Source organism: Marmota monax, unplaced genomic scaffold, assembly GCF_021218885.2.
Source record: "Marmota monax isolate L192 unplaced genomic scaffold, Marmota_monax_Labrador192_F-V1.1 WCK01_AAM20220418_F8-fsc00021, whole genome shotgun sequence".
Classification (NCBI taxonomy): domain Eukaryota; kingdom Metazoa; phylum Chordata; class Mammalia; order Rodentia; family Sciuridae; genus Marmota; species Marmota monax.
This window is the reverse complement of record NW_026695228.1, coordinates 7,636,606-7,658,769: the sequence shown is the minus strand read 5'-3', so window position 1 is coordinate 7,658,769 and position 22,164 is coordinate 7,636,606. Positions and strand designations below refer to the sequence as shown.

The window sequence follows — 22,164 nt, the reverse complement described above, 5'->3', positions numbered from 1 at the left end:
ACCCCTATCCCCCTCCCTTCCAAGAGGTAAGTTTTGAAAAAAGAAAAAAAATATTTTTTTGTCTTAACTTTAACATTGTATAATGTTTAATTTTTGGTTTGGAGTAAAAGTTGATTATCATTAATTTCTTAAAATTGTCTTCCAAAAAATCTAAAATAAAACCTTATATATCTCATGTGAAGGAATACAGATGAAGCAGTTATTATAATCACTCATATTTCTCAGTTTTATCATATTAAGCTTTGATTTCTCTGGGCTGCTGCTTGCATTGTGTTTCAGAGTCTAGAATCAGGAGTAGGCTAGAATTCTACGAGTGTCACCAACTACCTCAGAGTCTGTGTGTGTTAATAGGGCTAATGATGTGAACTACATAGAATGTGAGGATGAAATGAGACACACATTAGTATAACCTAACCTAGTGGTTGAAACAGAGTAAATAGCCTAACCAGTTCTGCCTGTCCCTCTCTTTCTCTTTATATGACATCTACTGTTTTTGATATCACCATCACTAATAAAGAAAGAAAAAAACTTGTGCATTTAATCCTTAAGAAATTTTATTAAGAACTCTATTCTTTTTTAAATTTTGGTAAGCATATGTATTTAAATAGTTTGAATGTTAGACAAAAACTGATTAAGATATTATTATTTCCTTTGAGTGGCTCAGAGTTTTGCTCACAGTTGTTTAATTACCTGACATGTCAGGAATTAGTTCATAGGTTCAGTCTGCTAATAGCTTGTCTTAGTAATATCTACAAACAAAATGTTTTTTACATTTTACAAGGTAATTTTAAAAAGAGTATGGAAGAAGAATATGACAGAGACTATATATGATCCATAAAGCTTAAAATATTTACTGTCTGACCCTTTTCAGGAAAGATTACTAATCTGTCTTATATTGAGGAGAATGATAGTTAGAGAAATAGGAATGTAACAGAGAAGAGGGAATGAAAATTGCCTTGAAAAAGCCAGGTGCAATGGCACATGCCTGTAATCCCAGTGACTCAGGAGGATCTTGAGTTCAAAGCCAGCCTCAGCAACGGCAAGGTGCTTAACAACTCAGTGAAACTCTGTCTCTAAATAAAATACAAAATAGGGCTGGGGATATGGCAGTGGTCAAGTGCCTTTGAGTTCAATATACGGTACCAAAAAAAAAGAATTGCCTTGAAAATGGAGAATGATCCATTAATTAGGGGAAGTTATTAACTAGGGTGCACTAAGCAGATATGTAAAGTTATGCCACATGCTGCAGAAGTATCAGGCCATTGAAGCCAGAACCCATGATAAACAGGAGGTCTCAGTATAAATGAGACTATTTGGGGAGCAAGGTGGAGAGTAGGTTAAAGTGACAATGTGGAGGGCTTTGTATGTCGTGAAGCAGAATTTTGACATTGCTATTTGGATAGTAGGAGTGATTGACAACTATAGATTTTTGGTGAAGAAGTAATTTCATCCAGGCTAATTTTTATTCCAGCTATTAACAGTGATTGAAAGGGAATAATGAGAAGCTTTAGTTTAAATAGGAGTTGTTATGTAAAAGGAAGGCAGGGTCTGAACATTACCTATATTGACAATAATTGAAGATTTTATTTAATAGATTCAAAATATCTTTCATGTGTGGAAATGACACTTGATAATAGAATATGGATGAAAGAAATGGTGTCTTTAGACTGTGAGCTCTGGAGTCAGAATGCTGGAGTTTAAGTCCTAGATTTATCACTTTGGGCAAGTTAATTTAACCTCCTAGTTTCTTATTTCCTAATCTGTATGATATGGGACAAAAGAATGGATTTTGTTTTTCCTTTTTTGTGGTGCTGAGAATTGAACCCAGGGCCTTGCATATGCTAGTCAAGCACTCTACTACTGAGCTACATCCCCAACCCCAAAAAGAGTAGATTCAAGAAATAAAAGTTAGTTTATTCTTTTTTATGTAGTATCTGAGTTGACACTTATTGCTTATGTGATGTCCACAAGTTTATTATTAGAACTTTTAATAGCTGAGGCAAAGAACTAATGCTGGAGATATAGGACTAAGATGTGAAAATTGTATCTGGTTATAGATGTGGGAATTATATCTGGCAGACTGAGTATGTGGATGATGTTATCAAGTAAATAAACTATAAAAGAGAACATTGACACCAACCAGATGAGTACCTGTTTAATGGTAGGGAAAGAAAAAAGTGTTTGTAAAGGAAGGAAAATAACATGAGAACAGTGCCATTATAAAAAGCCAAGAAAAAAGAGCCAAGATTGAAAGTTGAAGGTGGAAATTGGAGGGCTTAGAAGAAAATAAACAAACTTGGTTTAAAATAATGTACATATGTATTTAAGGAAATAATGTAGAAATGAAAGATCTAGATTGTCATGGCTTTCTTGGTCATTGTGGTATATGTATGTGTGTGTGTGTGTGTGTGTGTGTGTGTATATATATATATATATATATATATGCTTATGTATATGTATGTGTGTATATATATATCTTCAATGTCTAGTGCATAGTAAGATATATAAGAAATGTTTTAAAATGAAAACTGTTAATTTTACCTTAAAAATGTTTGTTTAATGTAAAATTTATGAGGGAATTCTAAGTACTTTTCAATGATTTATTGTAAGAATAGTTGGATTCTTAAAATCAGATATTCCATAGTTAAGCCATACAAAACATATGCTTAAATCCAGGGGACAAAGTACAATATTAAAAAGGAAGTATTAATATGTTTCTTAATACAACATTTAGTTAAAATTTAACTTTTTATTTTTCAGGCGTTCATTTGAATTTTTAGATTTGTTGTTACAAGAGTGGCAGACTCATTCATTGGAAAGGTATGCCTTGTCTCTCCCTCCTTCTTCTCCTCTTCTCCCCGTTGTCACCAGTTCTTTAGAACCTGTTGGTATCGGTTTTCTGTTATTTCTCATTTTTCCTTAAAGATTATTTGTACAGGTTTTCCTTTAAAACTGTGCTGTTGTGCTCTTACTCATTGCAGTTATAATAATATGATTTTCTCTGTGGAGTGGGTGGGGGTCCCTTAAGAAGGATGGTTATATAAGATACTTCAAGTTAAGTTAGGCAAAAAATTTAAAATCATGTGAGATAGATTTCCTGAGCTGCAATTAATCATGTAGTGAATAATTTAATATAGAGGGAAGGAAGGAGCTTCCTTTTATCTGGTGTCATTGGTCAGGTAATATACTATATATTATCTAGTGTAATTCTGAGAGGAAGGAAAGGAAAATGTGGGCAGCTAGTTGGTCACTGGGTATTTTTTCATTAATGCACATTAATTATACAGAATAAGGAGTTCTGTTGTGGCATATTCATACATGTATATAGCATATTTTGATCATCAGACACTGGCTATTTGCATGGCTATATTTCTTATTCTCAAGTTTGACACTTCAGTGATAATTTCCATTTACATTGAGTGCATTGCTGATTTTCTATTTTCATGGAAGTCCTTAAATCTCTTCACATCTTGTTTTTTAGAAATAGTATTTGTTGTTGATGACATGAAATAATTCCAAGTTTTCTTTTAAGTTTTGTGGCCGCTACTATTTGATATGGTCAGATCAAAATTGATCATAGTCTTAGCAAATCATTTTCTACAATGATGGGTTAATGAAGAGCGACACAAAGAGGTTTTATTCCCCCTCAAATTCATTAAAACATTTAAAATTTAGGCATTATACATTTATACATGATCTGGATTCCATAAAAATAATTGCTATCAGATTATATTGTCTCCATTGTCAGAAGAAAACCATATGTGAATGAAATGCCTTGAGATTATTAGAAGATCATGCAATCTTAGATTTATTATTGTATACTAATTAATCTTTTCACCTCTTCTGCCCCTTTGTGATGGATATGTAACATGTGAGAGTATCATTTATGCTAAAATGCACAGCTTTCTACATGAATCTGAAGATTTATTTATTTCATAGACATGCAGCTGTCTTAGTTGAAACTATTAAGAAGGGAATTCATGATGCTGATGCTGAGGCCAGGGTGGAGGCAAGAAAGTAAGTCTGTAGTCTATTTTGTGACACTTTAAACATGCTTTGAACATTTTTGAAAGGCGTTGTATTAAGAGAATAAAAATATCAGATGTGTCCCAAGTATTCTGATTCACTAGCACGTCAATAAAATTGAGATTGATTTTATCCATTAAATCTGTACTAGAGGTACTGGAATCGTGGCTCAGTGGTAGAGTGCTTGCCTAGCACGTATAAGGCACTGGGTTCAGTCTTTGGCACCACATAAAAATAAATGAAGGTATTGTGTCCACTTACAACTAAAAATATATATATATTTTTAGAAATCTGTACTAGATACCTGACATCCTGTTTGAAATATTCATTTGTGTAATGATCAGTATTCTTATTCCATCATAATCTGTTTACTTTTATTATGAATAAAAGAAACTATTATTTATGACTATATATCATTTATTGAGTATATATTGTGTACCCAGTATTGTGTGAGATGCTTGGCCTATGTTTCTTTGTAATCTTTAAAATGATCCAGTAAAGGTGATATTACCTCCTTAAGCCAACCAAAAAAATCTGGAAATTTGAAATTTACCCAAGGCCCAGTTAACCCATAAATGACATTGCCAGGTTTTGAACTGAAATCTGTTTTGTCAAGATCTTACAGTATTTCCTCAGTAACTTGTTTAATTTAGAATATATTCACCTTGACACATAGTAAATGTGTTAAAAAACTGAGTTCATCTTCATCTTTGAATGTGCACATTTTATTGTTAAAGTCTAATCATGTAAAACTATTAATGTGCTTTTTTTTTTTCCTTCTTCTTTTATTTACAGGACATACATGGGCCTCAGAAACCACTTTCCTGGTGAAGCAGAAACATTATATAATTCCCTTGAGCCATCTTATCAGAAAAGTCTTCAAACTTATTTAAAGAGTTCTGGTAGTGTAGCATCTCTTCCACAGTCAGACCGGTCCTCATCTAGCTCACAAGAAAGTCTCAAGTAAGATCATGGAAGTGATAGTTAACTGATCTGTTTTTCTCCCCAGTTCCCCAGCATTTTTTGAGATGAATGGTTGACTTTTGAATGGTTGGCTTTGTTTTCACCTAAAGCCTTTAAAATATGGTGACTCAAGCAACTTTTGGGGGGGTATCTGTTGTCTCAAAGCTGTATTATATGCAAGATTAACTTCTTTACCCAGAGTTTAATGATACATATTTTATTTCTACATGTGCATAGTATGTGAAAGTCTGGGAAGCACTGATTTAGATACTATAGAAATAATTCATACTGTAAATAGCCCATTTCTAGGACCTTATAGTGGAGTAATTGTAAGAGATTGAGAAGTCATCTTAAGAGTTTTTATACAAATATGTGCAACTGGTAAAAACTCCACTGCTTTCCTTCTTAATCTTTTGCACATCTCAAGAATTCCAGAAATGCTTAAGGGGGCAAAATGATTTAGTATCTCTATAACTCTCTTCTCATCATAATGTTGGCTACTTCAATTTTTTTATGTTTAATTGACACTAGAGAATCAAACCCAGGGGCACTTTACCACTGAGTTACATCTCCAACCCATTTTATTTTTTATTTTGAGACAGAGTGTCACTAAATTGCTTAAAACCTTGCTAAGTTGTTGAGGCTGGCTTCGTATTTGGCAACCCTCCTTTCTCAGCCTCCTAAGCTGCTGGGATTACTGACATATGCCACCACACCTGGCCCTATGTATTTTTTATTTTGAGACAGGACCTCACTAAGTTGCTGAGACTGGCCTCAAACTTGGAATCCTCCTGCCTCAGCCTACTGAGTTGCTGGGATTACAGGGGTGCACCACTGCGCCCAGTTGGCTACTTCAAATTCTTGCTGCTTTGGCAGTATTTTCTGTCTCTCTAGACCTCTGAGATTACTAAAAATGTTTAAGCCTTTTCCTTACAGTGATCCTCTTTCCATCTTCAAGGTCCTCTGTCTTGTGTCAAATTATTTGTATATTTCCCTAGGGAAGAACAACTCACAGAATGTCAGTTTATCTTTCTGTAATTTGTTTCTATTTAGAGCCTCGATGCCCTACAAACACTGCTAGTTGCCTTGGCAACTCTGAAGCAGGCCAGGGTTTAGGGTGAGGCACCAAATTTTAAGGAGGCATGGGTTGTGTGAATACTACACTAAAGTCTAGTTTTTTAATATATTAAGGGAAATGTTGAGATGATTAGAGATTTTTTTTTTTTTTTTTTTTTTTTTTTTAGCATTGTCTAATCACATATGTCATTCTCAGTGGTAGGTCTTAGCTTTGTGTTTGACCTCCCACATAGTCCATTGAGGAGTGTGATAGCTGCATGGTAACTGCATGAATTGCTGATGGCCACAACCCTATGACTTAGGTGAGAGGCTATGGTATGCTGGTATGTGCTAATAAAAACACTGCCTCTTTCTCTTCTAAGTAAAATACCTCAGGATACAAGGGGTGGATAATGCTAATATTGAGTCCTCTGTGGTGGACACCATGATGTACACTGAAGACCAAAGTGAATAAAAGCAATCTCTCTGTAGAGTTTATGCTTTATTCATCACCAATTATTTTAGTGTTGATTTATAACTAATTGAGATACCATTGATATTGATGACATGTTTGAGTGATTTTTTTAAAAGGAAGCTTAAATTTCTTTTTTTTTTTTAATATTTATTTTTTAGTTGTAGTTGTCAATACCTTTATTTTTTATTTATGTGGTGCTAAGGATCAAACCCAGGGCTCGCACACGTTAGGCGAGCACTCTACCAATGAACCACAACTCCAGCCCAGAAGCTTAAATTTCTACACACCTATAATCCCAGTGACTCAAAAGGCTGAGACATGAAAATCACAGTTCAAGCCCAGTCTCAACAATTTAGCAAGACCTTATCTTTTGGTTACAAAAAAAATGAAGAAGTTTCCTAACTTTTAAGAAAACTAGTATTTCATTAGTTGCAGTCAGAGCCATAGTAAATGAAGTCACTTATTGAAAACATTTCTTTTTACCTTGCAGTCGCCCTTTTTCTTCTAAATGGTCTACAGCAAATCCATCAAGTGTGGCTGGAAGAGGTAACTGCATTTTAAATAAGAGTCATAGCCTATTTTATCTCTAAGAAATAGGCTTTAAACTGTTTTGATGTGATCCATAGTGTAAAAATCATTTCCATAACCTCAGGCCACACATGTATACTACAACTGTGCATGTATACATATGTAGTATAAACTAAAGTTCCATGAAGCAGTACTTATCCTTATATGTAATGCACTCTGTTTTCTATTCTGTTTCATTTCTTTAAAACGCTAGTCATGACCCATTCAGTTGATTTCCCAACCTATTAATGGATTATGAATCATGGTTTATCAAACTCTTCTTTTTTTAAAACTAAAAAACTATATTTCAGAAATTTAATGATTTAACTTTCATAAATGCCCAAGAGTGGCAGAACCTCCTTTAATTTCTAAATATCCCTATTTCTGTGCTATTTTTTCTGACAGTAAAAATAATATTACTTCCATGTATTTATCTTATATTCCACTTCATTTTCATAGATCAGTCATAAACAATATCTCTTTAATCTATGTAACAGTCCTATGAATTTTATAGTCATAATTGGTCATTGTATCCATTTCATGGGAGAAGAAAATGAGGCAGAGAAATATTAAGAAATCTTCGTTGTGTTAGGATTGAAATTGAGATAGACTGTCATTAATATAATACTGTTCATTGGCTGCTGCTTCCTTGCTGACTATATGTCATCATGTTTATTAGCTTATGTTGATTTCAAGTCTATGTGATTTTTATGTTGTTTACAATTATTTAAATAATATTGATCACCTTTGTTTTGTGTTCCATAGTATCAGCAGGCAGCAGCAAAGCCAGTTCCCTTCCAGGAAGCCTGCAGCGTTCTCGAAGTGACATTGATGTGAATGCTGCTGCTGGTGCCAAGGCACATCATGCTGCTGGACAATCTGTGCGAAGTGGACGGTTAGGGGCAGGCGCCCTGAATCCAGGTTCCTATGCATCATTGGGTAAGGCAGCTAATTTGGGGAAATTACACAGTGTTCTCCCTGTGATCTCAGTGAAGACAAAGTGACATGTCTTAATCATTACCATGCTATTCTTGCTAATTAAGAATAAACCATGTTTTAATATGATTCTGTATTGTGGATAGTTCCTACTTTTCCCCCTTTACCTTCCTCTTCATCATCTTTTGTGGTTTTTTTTCCCCCTTTTCTCATTATCATCTTGATCAAAGAAACAGTTCTTGACTCCATGATTGTCAATAGAACTTTTATAACTCTGTAGTTCTGCCACATTAACCAATGGATTACTAAGGAAAGTATGGGAATGGTATCAGCCTTATAACCAATATCTCTTTTCTTTCTCCTGCTTCTTGTTCCTTACCAAGATTTTAAAGCCTTTGGTCTGAGAGAACTCAAAGCTCTTGGGCTGAGGTTGTGGCTCAGCGGTGGAGTGCTCACCTGGCATGTGCAAGGCCCTGGGTTTGATCCTCAGTACCACATAAAAATAAAACTACAACTAAAAAATAAATATTAAAAAAAAAAAAAACTCAAAGCTCTATGTCTAACCAAAGCTTAAACATATATTCAAAAAACTATTTGGAGTTTGGTTTTTCTGTTTTTATGCCCATCAATTTGAAAACTTTGAGGTTGGCTGTTCATTTGTATATCTGTTTCAACTTCATTTTTCTTTCTTAGGTAGTACTAGCGAAAGACAAAACAGGTAGTTCATTGGAACACAATGAATAAATGTGTTTAGGTATGAATTAAGTATGTGATAAAATTAGCACAGTTGCATTCAGAATTATGAGGAAAAGATAGATTATTCAGTAGTACATGATGTTATTACACATGGTTCACAATTTAGTACAAAATTAGATTATAACCATGTTATATGCCACATAAAAACATATTCCACCTGACTGAAAGCTTGGAGAAAACAAAATAACTTGATGAAGCATAGTCAGTGAGTATTCATCTAATCTCAGGTTGTAGACAGAATTTCGAAACACAAGCAAAAAAAACTATGAGAGCAAAATCTCTTGAATTTAAATGTAGTATGTGAAAATCTGAAATCAAGGGGCTCAAAACTAAAAGGGGGAAAGTTTTTGCCAGATACTGTAAAAAAGTTTAAAATAGCAAGAAATATTTCAAGTCTCTGAGAAACATGAGCTTATTTTTACAGTAACAAGAATGTTTAGCTAGTGCCCTTAATTGATAAGAATGTGGTAAATAGGACCTTACCAAGCAATGTTGATGTGAATTAATGATAGTTTTTTTTTAATTTAATTTGTTATTTATGACAGCAGAATGCATTAGAACTTATATTACACATATAGAGCACAATTTTTCATATCTCTGATTGTACACAAGTAGAGTCACACCATTCTTGTCTTTGTACATATACTTGGGGTAATAATGTCCATCTCATTCCACTGTCTTTCCTACCCCCATGCCCCCTCCCTTACCCTCCCTCCCCTTTGCCCTATCTAGAGTTCATCTAATCCTCCCATGCCTCCCCCAACCACATTATGAATCAGCAATGATAGTTATTTTTGAGTGACAATCTTAGTAATACCCATGGAGCATTTTTAAATCTTCAGAAATTTTGACCCAATAATTCAATGTTTAGATAATTATATCAAGAAATAAAAAGTGTTCATTGTAACAGATGTTTTAGAGTCAATTTTATATATAACAAAGGAATGATTAAGTTTTTTATATCCTTATATGTACTATGCATACATTAAAAAGTCATATTTTCAAGTAAGATAGAATGATATAGATTATCAATGTGTGGTAAGTTCATCACTTTGTGTAAAGGACTAGAAATATACATATAAAGATGTTAATGGTGGGTTGGTTAGTGCTTTTAATTTTCAAGAAACATTTTTGTTTAGAAACATATTGCCCAAAATGACATTTATTTCAATATGTGGAAGTTAATCAACAATGCACATATTAACAAAGGACAAATAACCACATGGTCATCTCAGTATTTACAGAAAAAGCATTTGACAAAATTCAACATCCTTTAAGATAAAAATATATATATATATTCTACAAACTAGGAATAGAGGAGAGCTTTCTCCTAATAAAGAGTATCTTTAGAAAAATCCACAGTTAATATCATTATTATATTTAATTTTTGGTTTTAGTTTTAGATGGACAGAATACATTTATTCATTTATCTTTATGTGGTGCTGAGGAGTGAACCCAGGGCCTCACACATGCTAGGTGAGTGCTCTACCACTGAGCCACAACCCCAGCCCCTGTTAATATCATTATTTGATAGTGAAACACTAGATGCTTTTATCTATTATCAATTAAAAAAAAACAAGCGTGACCATTTTTACCTTCTCTATTCAACATCATCATGGATGTTTTAATCAGGGCAGTTAGGTAAGATGGAAAAATAGGACAGATTGGAAAGGAAGAAGTAAAATTACCTCTATTTGTAGAAAACATGATCTTCTACACAATGAGCCAAGTGCGATGGTGCATGCCTATAATCCCAGTAGCTGGGGAGGCTTAAGGCAGCAGGATCCTGAGTTCAAAGCCAGCCTTTGAAAAAGTGAGGCACTAAGCAACTAACTCAGTGAGACCCTGTCTCCAAATAAAATACAAAATAGGACTGGAGATGTTGCTTAGTGGTTGAGTGCATTAAAAAAAATAAAATTCTTAGGAATAAATATAACAAAAGATGTGTGGGATAATGTCTACAAAAATTTGTACTTTTAAAAGAAATTAAAGTAGACCCAAATAAATGAAAAGACATTCTGGCTCAAAATTTTAAAGGTTAATATTAATAAGGTGTCAAATTGATACATTGCTTCAATGCATTACCCCTCCATCTTCCTTTTGATACAAGTTGGGAAGCTGATCCTAAAAATTCGTACAAATATACAAGGGACAGAAAAATGGCTGAAAAAATCTTGAAAAAGAACAACATAATTAGAGGATTTATACTTCCCAGTTTAAAAACTTACTTTTATGTCTTTGGGGTACTAATGTAAGGATAGACTTATGGTCCAGTGGAATAAAATTGAGAGTCTAGAAATAAACTCATAGTGTTTATGGTCAGTTGATTTTTCAAAAAGGGTGTCAGGACCATCCAATGGGGAAAGAATTCTCTTCTCTTCAAATGCTACTGGAATAACTGGCTGCAAAAGAATTAATTTGGACTCCTGTTTCACAGACTCAAAATAGAGCAGAAGGAAACATGGGCATAAATCTTTGTAACCTTGTATTAGGTGGTGGATTCTTAGATTTCATGCCAGGCACATAAGTAAAGAAAGAAAGATAGATTAGACTTCATTAAAATTAAAACCTTTTTGCTTCAAAGGACACAATGAAGAAAATGAAAAAACATCACATAGAATAAGAGAAATTCTCTTCAAATTATATAACCACAAGAACTTGTATCCCAAATATATAAAGAACTATTAGAACTTAGTAACAAAACAGACACTTCCATTTTTAAAGATGGAAAAGAGTTTCATAAAACTTTTCTCTATTTAAGATATAAAGAATGAAAGTATGCTCAATATTGTTAATTATTAGGAAAGTCCAAATCAAGAGCATGATGCAGTACCACTTCACATTCATTGTAATGATTACAAATAAAAAATGTAAGCAGAACTGGTTGGGTTGTAGCTCAGTGGTAAAGTGCTTGCCTGGTACACATTAGACCTTAGGTTCAGTTTCCAGCACTACCAAGAAATTAAAGAAAAAAAATTCAATAACTGCAGGTGAGGATATCAAGGACCTCCATACACTGCTGGTCAAATATAAAAAGATATAGGCACTGCAGAAATGATTTGGCAATTTCTCTAAAAGTTAAACACAGAATTACCATGTGACCTAGAAGTGGTCCTAGCTATATTAACAAGAGTTATGAAAACATATATTCTCATAAAGACTTGTGAGTGTTCATAGCAACATAATTTATAGTAGCAAAAAATGGGCCAGTCCAAATGTCTATCAGCAGGTGAATGTATAAATAAAATGGGATATGTTCATATAATGAAATGGATTCAGCCACAAAGGAGTATATTACATAAAGACTCGTTCCACAAGATGGTTCAACCTTGAAATCATTATGAAGTTGATACAGATAGCTATACACTGTATGAGTCCAATTATGTGAAATGACTAGAATAGGTAAATCTATGGCCAAAAAGTAAATTAGTTGTTGCCAGGGATTAGGAGTGGAAGGAATAGAGGTAGCTAATGAGTACAGGAATTTTTTTTTTTTTGATAGGTGATAAAAAATGTTCTAGAGTTAATAGTGAGGTTGTACAATCTGTGTATGTAGTAAAAACACTGAGTTGTATAATATAGAAAGGTGAATTTTTTTGTATATGTGAATTATACTTTAAAAATTGAGTTAAAAGAAAATTAGAAAAAAACAACCTTTCTTCCCAAGCCTTAAAAAATATTATTATATTGAGCCAGGTACAATAGCACACACCTGTAATCTCAGGAGATTGGGAGGCTGAGACAGGATGATTTCTAATTCATAGCCAGCCTCAGCAACAATGAGGCTCTAAACAACTCAGTGAGACCTTGTTTCTAAATAAAATACAAAAAATAGGGCTGAGGATGTGGCTCAGTAGTTGAGTGCCCCTGAGTTCAATCCCTGGCACCTTAAAAAAGTAAATAAATAAATGAGAATTAATGATATATTGAATAGTTATTATTTTTATTACAGATAAAATATGATATTTAAAATGTTTTAATGCAAACCAGAAAGTCAGTTTTGCATTTTGTTGTTGTTGTTGTTGTTGTTATTATTTAGGGTTTAAATTGAACGTATGTTTCATGTTGGAAGAAAAAAGTGTTAACCTTTTCTCTTTTCTGTATCTGGCCCAGCTTTATACTCGGAGACAATGAATTGCCTCCCTGGGGCTCTTTTCAGAGGTTCAGTAAAAATGTTCCTATTCTCTCCCTCTCCCACTTTCTCCCTTAGCTCAACCTTACTTTCTACCTATTATATAAGCTTTACACTTGCAACAGGTGGACTGTTTTCTTCTACTTTGAGCCTTACTTATTATGACTGAGCATGTATGGTTCAGAAAGGGTATTTGATTCTTTTCTGGAAACACTTTTAACGAGCACTGAATTTTTGATAGGTACCATGTGAGGTACCAGGGATCACAGGTATATGCTTCTATACTGAGAGTCTCAGTCTGTTAGGCAGTTGCTGAGGGATGAGCAGCTAAAGGTTTATTATGTATTATGCATCTCGAGTTTGAAGTCCCTGTGGGATCTCAAACTGAAAGTACTTAGGGAACAACAATGGTATAGAACTTGGGGGTGGGGGAGAGATAGAGATAGATATTAAACTCCATACATTCCGTAAAGCCGTTGCCACTGGTTTGTGTTTGTTTGTGTTTTCCCTAAAGTCCTGAATGCTTTGGTGGAAGAGATTAGGAGTGTTTTGAAATATATCATTTAACTTCCTGAAGAGTAAACTTGGTGTCATGTAAGATAGGTAGGAATTCATGTTAAGGAAACCTTGACCTATGTATGCACATTTACAAGTGTTCTCAATGTAACTCCTTGAATAGAAAAGAAAATGGACAGTTTCAATGATGTCATAGACAGAAGACAAATTTCAGTTGGTTGAGGAAGAAGTTGAAAAGGAGAATCTGAGGGGCTGGGGCTCAGTGGTAGAGCACTCACCCAGCATGCATGAGGCACTGGGTTCAATCCTCAGCACCACATAAATGTAAAATAAAGATATTGTGTCCACCTAAAACTAAAAGTAAATAAATAAATAAATATTTTTTTTAAAAGGAGAATCTGAATTATTTTTGTGCTTGATGGTCAAGGAAAGGGGTGAAACGAAGTTACTGTTTTTTAAGACTCAAGGAATTCAGTATACTTATATACTAAAGTAGTAAGTCAGTAGAGAAAGAAAGAAGTGCAAGAATGTGAGGAGATACTTCATGGCAAAATTCCCATGGAAGGCATGAAGAATGGGATATAAAGAGCCTAGCTCAGGAGTTAGCCTTGAATGTGTAGATTTGGTTGTGGTATTTATGGGGAGTGGTTGCTAAGAGTGAGATCAGGGAGGTTGTGATCTTTGTCCTGAGGATTCATAGTCAGGATCCTGTGCCAAGAGGTGACTTGAGACTTGAAGTTTAGAACATACATTGAAGGGGCACAGAGAGAGTGGTACACTTTGGGCCTCCCAAACCACCCCCACATTTGGGGACTTGCTAAAAGAACTCTAGGAATCAGAATCAGCTGTACTCATGACTGAAGCAAAAGAATACATAACAGAAATAGCAAAAGAAATTTATAGACTTTCAAAGTTCTCCCTCCTACAGGTAAGGTTAGGGGCCTGCTCCTTCCCCCTGCAGTGAAGTACAGAAACGTGCACAATTTTTCTGCCCTGGGAAACTTGCTTAAGACTTAGTCCAAGGTGGTGTGGGGAGTGCAGAACAGTCACATAGGCACTGTGTCAACCACAATCATCAGACTCCAAACTCTCAAAAAGAAAGCAGGTGTTCACTGTAAATCACAGTTTGCAAAAACAGTTTAAGCAGATGTACAGCAGAGTCTGGGACCCCCACCCTCACTTAGAATTACTTTATCAACACAGAGGGTATTCAAAACCAAGTTACCAGAAGCCAGACTCACAAACAAAACCTCCTAAAAGCAGCATTAATCCTGCCATGTCAGCTCTGCCTGCATAGGCACCAAAGGCCACATCTTTACTAGTGCCAGTATGTATAAATACATTTCAGTGTGGTCTTCTCTATCAAGTAGTGGAATCGAGAAAGTGAGTTGTTAAATTTATCCAAAGGTGAGGTTATAGTGCAGCAGTAAAGTATACCTGTGCAATGACTTCTGTCTTCTTTAAAAGTTTTTAGGGATCATAAAATTATTTTTTTCTAATACACTAAGTTTTCCTCTGTTCTTTGCTTGCTCTTTCATCAAAGAGGATACTTCTGACAAGATGGATGGTAAGAACTTGCTTTTATAATTCTACTACACATATTTATGGTTCTTGGGTTCTACATTATATCCTTATTCATTCTTCCTTAAATTTCTAAATATATCCTACTTAATTAATAAGGATCTTAATGTGAAAATGGCTACATAATTATTTGGTCAAATTTTAGATTAGGTATAAACATTTTCAGATTTTCTGTTCTACTCAAATAGTAGGTTACTATTTGTTGTAACTTAAATCCATTATTATTTTAAACATTTTACCTGAGCTTTTAGAAATATGCCTCCGAGTATGTTGAAGTTCTTGTCTTCCTTTACAATGTTGGGTTAAGAAGGATGGAAAGGAATCTCCAAATTTATTTGATTCAGCACTTTAGTTTACTAACTTTGGTATATATAGAGAGAGACTTATTTCATAGGTTCAAATGATTATTTATGAAAATGAAATACAAATTACAGATACTTTTTCAAGTACCAAGATTTTATCAAAACTGAACTTAAATTAAGCTTTGCTTTTTAAATTTCTATATCCAAATTGTTACAGTTTATCTAAAGTTGCTGGAGGGGCTGGGGTTGTGGCTCAGAGGTAGAGAGCTTGCCTAGCACATGCGGGGCCCTGGGTTCGATCCTCAGCATCACATAAAAATAAATGAAAGGATTATGTCCAGCTACAACTAAAAGATTTTTTAAAAATAAATAAAGTTGCTGGATTCAGCAGCAAGCCTATATATTTTTTATGATACTTGTCAGCATATTATTTATACTTTCCTTTCGTTTTTATCAGATCCCATGTTATCTGGAAGTATGAGCTTTTTAAAATAACTCATAATAAAATAATGCAATCTGTGAGTTACTTGAAATCTAGGAAAACTTGAGACACTTTTATATTTTTTTAAGCATTCATCACAAACTCTAAAAATTGATCTATAATGTATCTTTTGTTTTAATGAAATGAAACTCTTTAGTTGAATACATGAGTTTTAATTACATTAGTTTCTCCCTTTTTGTATGTATGGCTGAAATGACAGCCATCAAGAAATGTTTTCTGTTGGACTTGGTGGCATATGCCTATAATCACAGCAATTTGGGAGGCTGAGGCAGGAGGATCTCAAGCTTGAGGATAGCCTCAGCAACTTGACAAGATCCTACCTCAAAATAAAAATAAAAAGGACTGGGGATGTAGCTTAGAAGTAGAGTGCCCCTAGGTTCAATCCCCAGTACTCCTTCATACCATCAAAAAAGAGATGGTTTGTATACATCAAACCTGTGGTTATCCTTTCTAACATTAATATTCCTGGAACCTTTAAACAATTTTTTTTTATTACTTTCTAAACAAAATCTTTTCTTGGCATAGTATGGTGGCACATACCTATCATCACAAGTACTTAGGAGACTGAGGCAGGAGGATCACAAATTCAAAGCCAGCCTGGGCAACTTTGACCTTCAGCAAGAAGGGGATAGCTCAGTGGTAGAGCAGTGCAGGAGTGTGTGCATGCGCATGTACACATATACACGCAAACAAGCTTATTGGCCTTTTATTTGAAGAGTCACCTCTGTTACATCATGTGTTACTCCCACTAATATTTGATCTTATGTGGGCAAATGAAGCCTATGTTGTGGATTTGACTTTCACATTCTTCTCTGGGCTACCTTTTGAAAATACATAGAAAAATATTACTACTCTGGAGCCAAAGTCAGTAAAAATCTTCATTTGCAAAAATTGTTAATTACATTTTTTTGAGTGATTATTTTTTTAAAATCACTTCAAAATTTTGAAATGTAGAAGAATTTTTCAGTTTTCACTTGACTACTTTCAACTTTTTTGTGAGTTGTGAATATTGTTATCTCCAGTTTTATTTTACTGAAAATGAACCTTGTCAAATTTAAATTTAATCTATTAGACTAAGTTACTTTTTGTTTTCACCTTTGCATTTTAGTCTTGGGTGGGAGCTGTGAGGTAGCAGCATTGGCAGTATTTGTTGAAATATTGTTTTATTTCTCTTATTTAGGAACAGCATCTGAAGATGGTAAGAATTATACATTTTGTTAGTAACACAATGCCTTTAAATTAATATTTTCATTGTTAGGAATTACATGTTAAAACTAAAATGATAGGTTAATTTATTTGCAAATCATTTCCCAGCTTCTACATTTGATTGTGTTGGTTATATGTGTGGATTTTTTTTTTTTAATTCTTTATCCTACAGTTTTGCTTTGTATCTTGGACCATTTCTTGCTAAAAATCATAATTGCTTAACATGTTTAATAATATCTAGTATAGATTTAGTACATAATTTTTTTTCCTGGATTGATATTAAAATGCTTTTCTTTGTATTTTGTTTTTTAATTTATTTCCACTTTGTGGGAGCATGCAATTGCATTTGCTTTGTCATTGAAGTTTAAATGCTTTTAAAATGCTTTTATGTAGTCCATTTTGAGATTCATCTTATTTTTGAATCAGTACTTGAGGAATTGGTCTGTGATTCAAATTGAATTTGTGATTAAAATGGGGTGTTTTAGTTTTACTTGTTAGTCGTGAGAACATAATATTCTACTCAAAATAGACTCTGTAAAAGCCTTTGTGAAGTATAGCTCATTAGGGGCTTGAAGTTGTTAGAATGTTAGGATTCCACCAATTTTGCCTCTATTTTATTCCACTTTCTTATCATTCTCTTATCTTCCCTTGATGATTTCTAACTTTTAAAAATTTATCCCTGCTCTTCAGTGTTTTTTCCTAATTAATGTGGCCATATTGGACTAGCCAAAATTTTTTGTATTCCCTACAAAGTTTACCTTTTAATTAAAAAGGATTCTGAGCCCCTATTTTTCAGTATGTCTGATATTGGTTCTGATTTGGTTGAAACGATAGCTGGAGAAAACCAAAATACTAGCTGGTGATATATTTATTATTACTTGTTTTTGCTGATGGCATTTTATGTAAGCACTTTGACAAACATATTTCCTTGAGTTCAAGAGCTCTGGAAAATAGTGTGAGAATATTTTGTAATGGGGAATGAGGCAGTGATAGAGGAGAAAAGAATGCAACTGGGAGGGAGAAAAGAAATATTTTTTAAATGTGCCAATCCTTATGTGACATATAGTTCCTCAAATCATTTTCTCAATAAAATTGGTTGGTTAGGAAAGAAAGCAGTGAACATATCCATATACATGTGTTATAATCTGATACATAAAAGATTAAATATTTTGCCAATAATATCTCTTCCTGCAAATCAGTTGAGAAGTACATTTTCAATCAAAAGGATTATTTGGGCTTATATTTTAAACTATGGAGTGGATTAGAGAATAATCTAAATTTTCTAGAAACTGAAATTTTAGAATTAAAACTACCAATTAACAGATAAGTGGCATGACCATAGGAATTATTTTAATTATAACTATTGGACTAATGATATCCAACTTTTAAGAATGAAAGTTTTCTAGTTTGACTTTATCCTTAGCTTTTAAGGAAAGTTAGCATAGAGTACAGCACATAAAAAAAAAAATGAAGCTATGTATATGGCATGAGCCTATAGTCCAGCTACTCAGGAGACTGAGACAGGAGGCTCTCTGGAATCCGGGAGTTTGGGATCTCATCTCAAAAAAGAAAGCAAAGCAAAACAATTAAAATTTAAAAAAAGAAAAGTATGAGTTTTAAAAAATATAAGAGACTATAACCTGTAAGTGATGGATACATTATTACAGAATTTAATAATACTTGAAAATAGTAAGACTTTTCCCCTTACTACTATGTTATTTCTATATTATTGTAGAAAAATGTTTAATGATACAAATATTTTATTCCTCAGGCCGAGTGAGAGCAAAGCTTTCAGCACCACTTGCTGGCATGGGAAATGCCAAGACAGATTCTAGAGGAAGAAGTCGAACAAAAATGGTGTCTCAGTCACAGCGTACGTACTGCTTATCAGGCCTCCTCTATTTGCCAATGTTAGAATAAGTGTGTTCCTTGTATATTACTGTATTAGGAGATTGACCAGTGGATAAAGACAAAGCTGATTTCAAAAAAGACAAGCCATATACTGAGTTCTTGTTCTGTACTTTAGGTTCATCATCACCTGACAAAAATGAAGGTATTTTTTTTTTCAATGTTTTGGGTCAGTTGTCGTGCATGTTTTGGAATTTTTTGAGTGGGTGCTGTCTTGTCTTTGTGTTACTAGGGCTGCATCATTGGTATCTGCCACTTAGAAAGAAAAATTTCATCTGCTATACAAATGTTTGCATGGAAATATTTTAAACAGCACAAATCCTTAGTTTAAGGTTTTCACATTCTACTCAGAAACTTGCAAATATGGAAAATATACTTGCCATATATTAACATCAAAATCTGGTTGCTTCTGGCTAATGCCATTCAAACGTGGATAAATGGTATCTTCTTACTCTTCCCAAATATATCATAGTATTGTTTTGTAGGGGGGCAGTTAGCAGTTTTGGCAGGCATATGCTGATTTATAGCAAGGATAAATAAACTGAAATGACCAATTCTGTTGTGTTCTTGTTAAAGATTTATGTTTTTGCTATTTCCTTAGAAGCTGAAATCCTAGCAAAGACATTTACTAAAAGCACAACTTTAAGGTCTAAGTACAATAAATGATCTCTTTTTATGTGTACCAGAATAATAACATATACATTTATGGCATTATTAATTGAAGCATTTATTCCTACTTCTTCTTTACCAAGAGATTTTCATTAGCATTAAACTCTAAAATCAGGGTTATTCTGTATGCCTATTTTGGAAAGATATTTAAGGGTCTTATGTTGTTATTTAGGTGATTTATTAATATTTGGATATCCTATTTGTTTTTATAACCTGATACCTGAATCTTGGAATTGGGAAAGAACAAGGCTTGGAGGGACCAGGTGGTGATTACATAAGTCAGGCCTGACAAATTCTCCTCTTTGCAGAGTAAGAATATCCTGACAGAATAACAGTGGAGACTCAACAAGAGTCCTAAAAATAAGCAAAAATACTCAGTACAGTTGTTTTTCAAACTGAAGGTTATTTACAAATAATAAAAAAAGATAGATGTCCTCTAGGCAAGAGCTTTCTTCTCAACTTAAGTCAAGATTAAATCATATTCTATCAGGTCATATTCTTCCCTGATTCTGTGTATTTTGGAGTGATTTTTTAGAGTACATTAGTCTTCAGTGATGTAGCATAGTAGTAGTTGGAACCTCACTCCTCCATTCATGCTGCCTAGACCAGCATTAGCATCATGTGGGAGCTACTTGGAAAAGCAGAATCTTATGTACCATCACAGATTTATCAGATCTGATCTTAAGCAAGATCACCAAGTGATTTGTGCCATAATAGAGTTTAAGGTCATAATAGAATTTAAGTCATGAGCTTTGGAACCATAATGCCCAGGTTTGAATCCTGGTTGTTCTGGGTCGAAGTTACTGTATTTATATATCACTTATAAAATGAAGACATTACCAGTATCTTCCTCATAAGGTTGCCATGAGGATGAAATGATGTAGTATATTTAATACATTTAAAACATTGCCTGGCCAAGAGTAAGCCCTATGTATGTTAGCTGATAAAATTTTCCTCATTATTATCATTAATCAAATGGCAACTGAATTTTATACCACTGTTGTGTATTTCTACACCTTGTTATTCTTATTGCCTTTAGGAAACTGAAATAAGTATTCGTGAAGATAGGAAGTTTAATGCATAAAGAAAATTAAAAACAACGAGAAACTGAAAACAACGAGAAACTGTTCATGTCTAGGATCTTAGGATAAAATTTAATCATGAGAATTTTTTTTTTTTTTTTTTTGTACAGGGGATTGAACCCAGGGGCTCTCAATGAATGAGCCACATCCCCAACCTTTTTTTATATTTTATTTAGAGACAGGGTCTCACCAAGTTGCTTAGGGCCTTGCTATGTTGCTGAGGCTAGTTTTGAACTCAAAATCCTCCTGCCTCAGCCTCCCAAGCCACTGGGATTACAGGCGTGTGCCACCCCACACCTGGCTTTATTAGTTGTCTTTTAAAAAATACCAAGGTTAACCTCAGAGTAAAGATTTCAGAAGTTTTTTGTTTGTTTTGTTTTGTTTTGTTTTTCCTTCTTTTTATGTTCCTTAAAGGACCTGCTTTTTAGATCATTTTAACTTCAGATCACTTCAGGAGAGAACAGAATAATTTTTGTGCATTTGGTTTTTACTTTGAAATCCAATCTGCAGTACTCCACGTACTTCCCTAAAATGTGAAAACGCAGTAAAATTGGCTAGACCAAGGAAGACTTTAAGATCAAAAGACTTTCCTACCGTAAAGTCACTTAGATTGTAAATCATATTGGAAAGTTTTTGTTTGCTTGCTTATTTATTTGAATGATTATGTTCCATTCCAAAGTCTTTTGTATAGATACGTAATTTGTATGCAAGTTTCTTTACAACATATCTACACACAAATATTACCGTGATCTCCATCTTTGCTTTGTTGTAAAGTAATTCATTAGGGTTTGCATGGTCTTCCGTGTTTTTGTATCATCTTTTAGAAAAATCTCTTGGATCAAAGCAGGTGTCCTAAGATGGCTAATCAAAGTAAATGAAAGTAGACCCAGCGGAGAGACTTTTAGATTTACATTGAAGGAACTGTGTTCTTTTTTAGTTGGTAGTGACTGGTTGTATACAGATGATTGTACAGCCTGTCAGAAACTGTCCCCCCTCCTCTCACCTCTTATTTTATTTTTTCTGTGAATCCAATAAAGATGCAATTTGTAGCTTTTTCATCTGATTTTTCTTCAGCAACAAGATGTTGTAGTTATTCTGTACATCTAGTTTTAAATTAAATGTTTAAATAATAAAAACTTAAACATTTAATTATTAAATTTTGGATTACCAGTAATAGAAAAGCTGAAGAATTTACATTAAACTTTGCAGCTTCATTTCATCTGCTTTGTACATGAGTGTCTGATTTCTGTTTTTCAGCTATAAAACTACTAAATGTACTGTTTTGTTAAAGACATCTGTGCTTTGGGAGTTTTTAAAGTGTTTTTTTTTTGTTGTTGTTGTTTGTTTGTTTTTTGTTTTTGTTTTCGAGTTAGAGAATTTTTTCCCCCGGAGAACTGACTAAAGCTTTCTTGTTTTCATCTGCCATCCATTTAAAAACTGCTTCTCCCCTCTTCATGGATTATTATAACCCTTACCCTAATTCTGCC

General features: G+C 33.8%; 1 protein-coding gene across 50 annotated transcripts in view; it reads left to right on the top strand.

Annotated features, from left to right (window-relative positions):
- Clasp2 (cytoplasmic linker associated protein 2) overlaps positions 1-22,164 on the top strand; it is a 201,755-nt gene that overhangs the window by 101,396 nt on the left and 78,195 nt on the right. For 23 of the 50 annotated variants that reach the window (XM_058576645.1, XM_058576654.1, XM_058576649.1 and 20 more), the window contains 8 exons: positions 2,761-2,820; positions 3,940-4,017; positions 4,822-4,989; positions 7,011-7,066; positions 7,853-8,026; positions 14,971-14,994; positions 16,993-17,010; positions 18,790-18,891. In XM_058576645.1, the coding sequence (XP_058432628.1) occupies positions 2,761-2,820; positions 3,940-4,017; positions 4,822-4,989; positions 7,011-7,066; positions 7,853-8,026; positions 14,971-14,994; positions 16,993-17,010; positions 18,790-18,891 (680 nt within the window). Of the gene's footprint in view, positions 1-2,760; positions 2,821-3,939; positions 4,018-4,821; positions 4,990-7,010; positions 7,067-7,852; positions 8,027-14,970; positions 14,995-16,992; positions 17,011-18,789; positions 18,892-19,044; positions 19,072-22,164 lie in introns of all 50 variants that reach the window. The other 27 variants (XM_058576652.1, XM_058576658.1, XM_058576641.1 and 24 more) reach the window with 5 other exon arrangements.